General features: G+C 38.1%; 1 protein-coding gene across 4 annotated transcripts in view; it reads right to left on the bottom strand.

The window, feature by feature from the left end:
- Positions 1-2335: 2335 nt before the first annotated feature.
- Positions 2336-10222, bottom strand: part of mthfd1b (methylenetetrahydrofolate dehydrogenase (NADP+ dependent) 1b) — a 75972-nt gene continuing 68085 nt past the window's right edge. For 3 of the 4 annotated variants that reach the window (XM_052579846.1, XM_052579849.1, XM_052579848.1), the window contains 5 exons: positions 8479-8656; positions 8188-8295; positions 6620-6772; positions 2946-3045; positions 2336-2852 (listed from right to left, as the gene is read on the bottom strand). In XM_052579846.1, the coding sequence (XP_052435806.1) occupies positions 2956-3045; positions 6620-6772; positions 8188-8295; positions 8479-8656 (529 nt within the window). In that variant the 3' untranslated portion in view covers positions 2336-2852; positions 2946-2955. The remainder of the gene's footprint in view (positions 2853-2945; positions 3046-6619; positions 6773-8187; positions 8296-8478; positions 8657-10222) is intronic. The other variant, XM_052579847.1, reaches the window with a different exon arrangement.

Raw genomic sequence — 10222 nt, 5'->3', positions numbered from 1 at the left:
CGAGCCCCGCTGGGAGCCAGTCATTGCTGCTGCTGCTCTCGTTCAGTTTCAGCCTTCACAGCTGTCACAGCTTCCAAACGCTCTCAACAAAAAGCCTACTCGCGCTCGTGATTCTTTAGCTCCGCCCACACGTCACGCCTCCAGCCTGTCGTGTTTTTCCGGGAAAAATACAGACTATCTTTCTCTTATGAATATAATAAAACTAAAGACTTTTTGGAGTTATGAAGGATGCAGTAATACTCTATAGGTACTCAAGATTAACAGGATATTGAGTGAAAACGAGCATTTCACCCCCCCTTTAATGACGAGATAAGGTGGTTGTGATTGGCTAAGGCAGAGTCATGTGTTTCATGGTAGCCAATCAGAGCCAGTGTTTTTACACACATGCCGGCACACGCGGCTGCGCCAGCGGCGCCAAACACACACACACACACGCAACAGCTACACAGAGATTCGCAGCAGAGATGGCGAGTCAGGAGCAATCCGATGAAAAGTTGGCATTTTCAAGGTGAAGATATAAGCACTACTTCAAATTCATTGTGGTCAAAGGCAAGAACGTGCATGTAATGTGTACATGTAATGTGTGACACGCATCTACAAAGCTAGTGGCCAAAAACACTTTTCTTACAAAGATAATACTTGAAGTGCAGGATAAAACTCTTGCTGTCTGTTGACGTGCAATAAATATATAAAGTTATGTACCTGTCTGTTCTACTCATTTCAACTGACTTGTGAAAACTGCAAAAAAAGAAAGAAAAAAAAAGTACAAATTCTCTTGACATGTAGCAACTTTTTTTTTTTTTTACATAACGCAAATAGTTACTAGATGTAGATGTCACGTGGGCAACCTGTAAGTCTTCTAATCGCTGTGCCAACAGAAATCTGAATCACCCACCGAATCTTCCAGAGAAGGTAATTTTGTTAAGTATTCTGATTAATCATCTCCCTTGACTTTATGCCTCCATGTCCCCCGATAGCCTCATACACAGTAAAAGACTGCCTGCGAGCTTCTCCTCCTGTCCATATGGTAATTTCTCTACTGTGCGACAGAGAGTCCCTGGTTATGACGCAATCGTTAGCCTATTTATTTTTTTACAAAAACTGCTTCTACGGGACCATAACGTAAGATACCAGGTAATGGAGCCTTTTATAAACTTTTGTGTTTCTTTAGAAATAATTAGTGGACAAATGAAGTCTTTAAATGCCTCCGATGTAAAGTTATTCGCTGTCAAAGTGACGCCAAAATGAATGGGACTCAATGGAATGCTAACAGCAGGTGGGGGTCCACAAGCCAATGGCGGCGACCAGGGGTGCTTCAAAAAAATATGAAACCCTGCCTCCCTGGAACCCTACTTGGCAAAGATGGAGATTGTATGCACATGTCCCGCCCCTCCTGCAAACTTTTTCAGCGATTTTTTTCATATTTCACTGCTGTTTCTGTACATGCAGTTTTTATGCCCCGGTGACCAGTGAAAGTACAGTTCTGACTCTCTGCCCATTTAGATAGGAGCCTGGTCTTGTTAGTCTGAAATAGCTGCCCGGAGGCGTTGTCAAGATGGCGGCCGAGTGGCATGACTTGCCTAAAAGGACTTTGCTATGGTCAGAGCCTGTCTACAGAGGAGGGAGGTGGGGGGAGGAGGGTTTATTATGCTTCCCCATCTTCCCCAAGCTGTGAATACAGCTTAGTGCCATTGTCTTGGCAAACCTTAGTTTCCATAAATGCAACACATTTTAGACAGTTTCAGTTCAAATGAATTAGACAGATTGGATTATACATCTTAGACTCAAAATATTTAGTGTAAACAATTTTATTTTCAGATATTAATGTAGCACAGATATGCATATGATTCATATATAGCAAATGTATAATAAGATGCATAATAATTGTAAACAAGTTCATCTTTTCTGTGCAAAAATAAATATGTATCGAACAAAATTTAACTACTTATTTTAGTACTGTGACTTGACTTGAAACTTGTCAGGAATTTACTTGCTTAGGGTGAACCCTTAACTTGACTTGCTTAATTTATCTGAACTGTGATTTGAGACTTGACTCGAGACTTGATGGTTAAGACTTGACCATGCGTGACTTGTCCCCACCTCTGGGCTGTATAAATACATAAGATAAACTGAACGTTAGATCCTTCAACTATATTTTTTGTGTGCGTGTCAAACGTAAGCTTATTGAATCTCAAATGATCTTAGCACTTAATTTAGGTAACTACAAGTACTAAAGTGAAAAATAAAAAACAGGGATGAAATCTCTTCCATGAATGTTTCTCCTAGATGATAATGAGACTAAATAGAAAGTAACTGGAGACTTTTTGTAAAATCATTTCTTTTCAGATTTTTTATTTTAAGGAAAACTGTCATTACAAACACAGATTAATTATACTGTATCAGAGGCTCAGAAACAATTTGTTTGAATTTTGTATTCACAAGGTAAATGCATTCAAACAGAATCAAAAATATGTATCTGACAATTGTTAGTATAGACTTAGGTTTTTTTCTCAAAGTCAGTTTTTACTCTCGTTTGGCACTTGAAAAGTGAAAAAAAAAAGTTGATAGAAACCCTATAAATTGAAAACCGTTATTAACAGAAATAGTACAAAATTAGTTCAGAAATGACAATTAATAAAGAAAAAAAAATGTACTTTTGGAATTATTTTTTTTTTTAGCTCAGTGTAGTGTAGTTTAATACAAATATTTATTTGAAATTTTAATTAGGAAAATAGACAAATGTTATAGATCAGAATATATCAAAAGTTATGACAGCACATCTGTTCTGTTAGAAATAACAACCTCTGATCGAAGAAGTCTTTAATCCAGTGTGGACTGCCACAACCTGTAATCTTAAATGAGAAAATAATTAATTACAGCTGTATTAAAATATGTAAAAGATACAGGCACAATGAATTACATTTAAATAACAGATTAATACATACCCCAAAAAACTTAGAAAAGTCCATGAACCTCTCCACTCTCAGTGTCGAGATCTATGTCATAAAAACATGGACGAGTAGGAAGGCCAGGAATCGTCGGCATCTGCAAAAAAAAAAAAAAAAAAAAATTAAATAATAATAATAATAATGAAAGTAAGAACATTCAAATTAAATGGTCTTAATCACAGTTACTACTCTCTTTTTTATGTTCAGGTGCTGGTCATATAACCAGAATATCATCAAAAAGTTGATTTCACTAATTCCATTCAAAAAGTGAAACTTGTATTTTATATTAATGCATTACACACAGACTGATATTTTTCAAATGTTTATTTCTTTTAATTTTGATGATTATAACTGACAACTAAGGAAAATCCCAAATTCAGTATCTCAGAAAATTAGAATATTGTGAAAAGGTTAAATATTGAAGACACCTGGTGCCACACTCTAATCAGCTAATTAACTTAAAACACCTACAATGGCCTTTGAATGGTCTCAGTCTAGTTCTGTAGGCTACACAAACATGGGGAAGACTGCTGACTTGACAGTTGTCCAAAAGATGACCATTGACACCTTGCACAAGGAGGACAAGACGTAAAAGGTCATTGCAAAAGACGCTGGCTGTTTACAGAGCTCTGTGTCCAAGCACATTAATAGAGAGGCGAAGGGAAGGAAAAGATGTGGTAAAAAAAAAAAAAAAAAAAAAAAGAGTGTACAAGCAATAGGGATAACCGCACCCTGGAGAGGATTGTGAAACGAAACCAATTAAAAAATTTGGGGGAGATTCACAAAGAGTGTACTGTAGCTGGAGTCAGTGCTTCAAGAACCACTACGCACAGTAGTATGCAAGACGTGTTTCAGCTGACGCATTCCTTGTGTCAAGCCACTCTTGAACAACAGAAAGCGTCAGAAGCATCTAAACACAAAAAGGATTGGACTCTTGCTGAGTTGTCCAAAGTTATGTTCTCTGATGAAAGTAAATTTTGCATTTACTTTGGAAATCAGGGTCCCAGAGTGAGGAGGAAAAGAGGAGAGGAACACAATCCACTAGTGTTGGGTGGTTTGACCAAAAATGTATATCACTTTTTTTTTTTTTTTATTATACCGGTTTATGATGTTTTTTTAGTTTTTTGTTTATGCATAATAAGGTGTACAATGCATTTTCTGCTGGTTGATATTCTAAGACGTGCTTGCGGCTAAAGTGCTGGAGCAAATTGCTTGTGTTGTAGCCTTTGGCAACAATTTTAGCCCGACAGCACTTGCATAAAATGGATGGTCGGATCGATGTTGGATTTTTGGAAACCAAAACCTCCAAACAACAGACCAGGCTCCTCTTTTTGACTGTAACGCCTGTTTCACACATAATCTGCCTGCAGTGCATATGCAGTCATTTTTTTCCCCTGCATTGTAAATCTTATCACAGAACAGTAACAATATTTCATATAGACATTAAACTCTAATATAAACAATGCATTCATGCATTTTACTTCTAGGTTTGTATAATAAGCTGCTCAAGCAAGCGGCAAAACATTTAAACAATTAGCCTACTTGTTAAAATATTTAAATTAAAACACCACAGACAGAAACAGCCTTGTGCATTTTGCATTTAAATCTTTATCACAAGCAATCCCATGGTTCTTAATGAACTTTGTTTTTCTGCTTCCATAAAAGTGAACATACCGTAATTCCTCAAACAAAAAACGGTATTCAAATAAAGGCCGGGCCTCTGATAGTGGCCGGGGGCGTGGTCAACACGGACAAATAAAGGCCAGTCTTAAATAAAGACCGGGGGGAACTTTGTGCAGCAGAGCCAGATAACAAACGTACACGCCCATTGCCGGAGCGTTTCTCATTCTCGAGTTAAGAACCGATTGCATCAGTTTTCGGCTCACCAGTACATTGAACCGAGAAGCGTTTCAGTCGGACGCGTCCGATTTGAGAACCGAGGAGCTGATGATACTGCTCATGTGTGATTCAGCGTGAAGCAGACTGACACAGAGCACGTCTGAACCGAACTGATTCTTTTGGTGATTGATTCTGAACTGATTCTGTGCTAATTTTATGATCTCTGTCCACTGGAACGCTATCACTTTTAATTTAAAATGGGTTATTTAAAACAACTACTTATCAAACAGATGGAATTAGAAATAAAGGCCTGCCTCTAATAAAAGCCTGCTTCCTTCTGCAGTTCAGGTAAATAAAGGCCCCGGCTTTTATTTGAGGAATTACGGTATATATAGTTTTCTTTGTTTATCTAAAAGTGCTCTTTTTCTTGTTTTAAACCCATGTGACTGCGTTTCCATGTCAATTCATGTTCACTTTTCAAGCGAACAAAGTGCTTTCACTTTAATTCAGCGCCTGCAGCACAGCAAAAATAGACTCGGTACGTTAATCGCTGCACTGCTGCAGACGACGCACCGCTCCTTGAACGAGCTGACAGACCGCAACCTTGTGCAGCTGAAATCCATTAATACGCACTGCAGACGGATTATGTGTGTAACAGGCATTATAACGTAACACAAGAGCACTGCTGTGTGTACCCTCACCATGCCTCGCAGTTGCTGCTTAGAAGTACAACATTGTAAAGGGTCCGTCTGAAACAGTGTCGCTCGGCCACGGCACAGCATAACGTTCGTTTCGAAACGTGTACTAATTAAATACACCGGTATGGCGGTATATTCCAAATTAACATCATAACGAAAATATAAACCGGTTTTCGGTATGTACCGGTTAACCGTCCAGCACTACAATCCACCTTGCTTGAGGTCCAGTGTAAAGTTTCCACAGTCAGTGATGGTTTGGGGTGCCATGTCATCTGCTGGTGTTGATCCACTGTGTTTTCTGAGGTCCAAGGTCAACGCAGCCATTTACCAGCAAGTTTTAGAGCACTTCATGCTTCCTGCTGCTGACCAACTTTATGGAGATGCAGATTTCATTTTCCAACAGGACTTGGCACCTGCACACAGTGCCAAAGCTACCAGTACTTGGTTTAAGGACCATGGTATCCCTGTTCATAATTGGCCAGCAAAATTAACTGACCTTAACCCCATAGAAAATCTTGTATTGTGCAGAGGAAGATGTGATATGCCAGACTCAATGCATAAGAGCTAAAGGCCACTATCAGAGCAGCCTGGGCTCTAATAACACCAGAGCAGTGCCACAGACTGATCGACTCCATGCCATGCCAAATTGCAGCAGTAATTCAGGCAAAAGGAGCCCCACAACAAAGTATTGAGTGCTGTACATGCTCATACTTTTCATGTTCATACTTTTCAGTTGGCCAAGATTTCTAAAAATCCTTTCTCTGTATTGGTCTTAATATTATAGTTTTCCGAGATAATGAATTTGGGGTTTTCCTTAGTTGTCAGTTATAATCATCAAAATTAAAAGAAATAAACAAATATATCAGTCTGTGTGTAATGAATGAATATAATATACAAGTTACACTTTTTGAACGGAATTAGTAAAATAAATGAACTTTTTGATGATATTGTAATTATATGACCAGCACCTGTAATTGCTGATTCTTTCTGGAATGAATTGATGAAAACAAGTTATTTCAACAATCAGGAAAAAATCATTTGGTGGTACCTTTTTTCCAATTATTATTTTTAAATCAAAGAAATAGCAGTATACTTAATAGGTAAAAATGTGAATGTTTATATTACGCTACTTACTGTGCCAACCAGTGGGTAAAGAAAGCCTGCCCCAACACTGGCACGAATGTCACGAATTGGAAGAACAAATCCAGTAGGCACACCTTTCTTTTCAGCATCATGTGACAGAGACAGATGAGTTTTTGCCATACATATGGGTAGACTTGCAAAACCCTTGATGGAGACAAAAAAGCTTTATAAACAATGGCAACCTTATATTTAAGGATCTGTAATGAGATACAAATACACCCCCACCATTCCTACTTCCACTATCCAACCCGTTTATAAGCCATGATGGGGGTACAAAATGGGATCTAATAAATCCTTAACTCAAGAAAAATTGTAGTTCTCCAAATAGGATAAAAGCAATCATTTTACTTCAGGTGTCAAAGTAATACTTGAAAATTAACAAGGAAGGACTGACTTCTGACTGAGCATGTGAGTGAGAAGAAGCATTTGAAGTTCCGAGCACTTTGTTGTTCTATTAGATCTCTCAGGCTGCCTGACACTTTAGGCACCCTTAGTGGTTTATTTTTCAAACTACTTATTCGACGATTGTAGCTAGGAAGAATTTATGGCTTCTGAAAGGCAAATGGAAATTTAAATATTCCACTACCATGACAGAGAGTCAATGGGACAAGCTGCCGTTGGATCTGGAAAATCTCTGTCACTCTGATCTCCGAGATATGCTCTACCATCGCAGAACAGGTGAAATCAGCCATTGACTCTGCTCTTGCCCCGGTTGTTGTGTCCTTTGAGAGCTTTAAATCGAGCATTGACTTACAAGGACGGCACATTAACGAACTTGATCAGGAATTGAACAATTACAGCAACTGCATTGTAGAACTGGAACAGATGGTGCTAAAGTTGACTTCGGGTAATAAGCAACTCAATGATAAAGTGGAAGACTTGGAGTCGCGCTCTCAGCATTGCAATCTCCGGGTCATCGGCATCCCCAAGCGAGCAGAAGGGAGCGATCCGGTTAAGTTCGTGTCACAATTTTTCAGGACGTCCTCAGGTCAGAAATTTTTCACACTCCCCCGCTGCTGGACAGAGCACACCGGATTGGTCCGGTGCCTTCGGCTGACCGGGAGAATCAAAGGCCTAGAGTGATAATCGTGCGGCTTCACTACTTCAGCGATAAAGAAAAGTCTGTCCGGCGTGGGAACCGGAACCAGCTCTTCTATCAGAGTAGTAAGGTCTTCATTTTTCCTGATCTAAACTCTAGCGTCGCTAAGAGGAGGGCAGCATTTTCAACTGTGAGAAACAACCTGCATGAAAAGAAATTGACATTTTGTCCCTAAATACCCCGCTCGCCTGCTGATTGACCTTGGCGATGAGAATTTTACATTTGACCGTCCAAAAGAAGCACAGCAATGGTTCAACAAATAGTATTCAACTTCCTATGTATTCTGTAGAGATAAATATGCAAAGGAGACTATTTATAAGCAGTTGTACTCTGATAATTGATAACTGTTAACCAGGTGTGTTTAGATAAATGTTTTCAGGTTGCCTGAAATAATTGTTCTTGTTGCTTCATATGTTCGGGAGTGAGTTCATACAACATGGGTGCGATAATCAACTCATACCTGTTTGCTGTACAGGTCCACCTTATGTTGGGCCTCTGGAAGAAGTTCAATGTCATCTGCACCATAGATCTTCTGTGCAATGATTCTGATCTTGTCTACAATAGGTAACTGTAAGATAGATAGTTAACTGTAACAAATGAATTGGCAAACTGTATGAATGTGTACATCTGTAAAATATTACTGCAGAGTAAACTCTCTATTATTGTGTGAAACATTTCTCTGCAAATTAAAACCAATAAATTTATTATAGAAATGACATTGCAACACTAACATTCTTTTTTTTTTTTTTACCTCAATGTCATAAAGAAATCTGAAGCTGTTAGGCAAGTCTGCTGCTTTTTGCACTGCTCTAGCCAGATCTGCAGCACCAGCACCTCCATCAGCCCAGTGAGAACAATGCACAGCATCGAACGCTCCTGCCTCTTTGGCTAGTTTACAAATCAGATCCAGTTCAGCCTTTGTGTCCGTCCTGTATACATGAGATGGCAAGATTCAGATTGAATGGCACATGAGCTAAACGGCAGTTTAATTAACATGGTCTAGAGTTCGCAAATGATACTCTATATCTCTCCCAAGCACTTTACTCAAATGAATCTAGACACAGAATAAAACATGTTGTTGGCTAAGTGATAGGGCTATTAATGGATTACAAATTTTAACATCACGTGGCCTTCAATCACATATTTGCTGAGAAATATTCCATAAAATAATTAAAGGACATTTTATTATTGTGACATTATTCTATCTGTCAGTCTGTCCAAGGTAGAATGGAGCATTTTCATGACACTTTCTTGTCTGCAATTTTTTATTTTTTTGCATATGTCTCATTGGCCATTATGTCTTGACATCCACCCACCTTGACAGCTCTCCTTGAGGCATTTATAGGAGTAACAATGTCCATATAATGACTTTTGTTTTGACTCCAGGTTGATTGGTTCACCAAAACCATCTGAACGATTCAACTTATGAATCAGACAGATATGATTCTAAATGACCCAATGATCCCAGTGCAGTGGTTAATGGCCTATCGACGGTAAATAATCAACAACTTAAGTGTTACCATTTATTTATTTATTTATTTATATTTATATATATTTATATATATATATATATATATATATATATATATATATATATATATATATATATATATATATATATATATGGGCACCTTTTACAAGATGTATTATAAATCTCAGGTGTCCTCAGAATGTGTTGTGACTGCTGCAGACGACGAACCGCTCCTTGAACGCGCTGACGGACCGCAACCTCGTGCAGCTGAAATCAGTTAATACGCACTGCAGACGGATTATGTGTGTAACAGGTGTTATAACGTAACACCAGAGCACTGCTGGGTTTACCCTCACCATGCCTTGCAGTCGCTGCTTAGAAGTGCAACATTGTAAAGGGGTCCGTCTGAAACAGTGTCGCGCAGCCGACCCATTAAATATAACTATTAAAAAAATGAATAAAAAGTTATATTATTGCACATTTAGTTTTTTTTAAAATAGTAAATAAAACTAAATAATAGTATGTGATAATATTATTAAAAATAAAAGGCAGTCCTAGTATTAAATACAAATATATTTTATAGTAAACTTAAAAATAAAATGCTAATATTTACTGCTACTTTTTGTTCGCCTCTTTAAGAAGAATCGCTTTATGTATTCCCCAATTTTAAGAAGCTTTGGATAAAAGTGTCTAAAATAAATAAAAGCATTTTCATCATATTCAAACGTTAAATCAGCAGGTTTTTATTTTGGCAGGTTGCCGGCAAGTAAGTATACGCGCTTCCGGATTTAGCGCTGCTGCTGACTAAAGAGCGTCAGTGGAATGTCACAGTTTTGCATTGTGCTTTGAAAACGGCATGGCATAGCCCAAATTTATGTCTTCAGGTTGAAAATAAAACATAGTACAATTTGTGATCTAAAATGGTAATTGTGTATTAACAGCTGTCAACCATGTTGGTACGCAAATGTGCTTTCAGAACATTTATACAGTATTTTAACGCATTTTTTTTATTTTGGACGAACAT

This window comes from Carassius gibelio, chromosome B17 (genome assembly GCF_023724105.1).
Source record: "Carassius gibelio isolate Cgi1373 ecotype wild population from Czech Republic chromosome B17, carGib1.2-hapl.c, whole genome shotgun sequence".
Taxonomy (NCBI): Eukaryota; Metazoa; Chordata; class Actinopteri; order Cypriniformes; family Cyprinidae; genus Carassius; species Carassius gibelio.
This window is presented reverse-complemented; position numbering and strand designations above follow the sequence as displayed.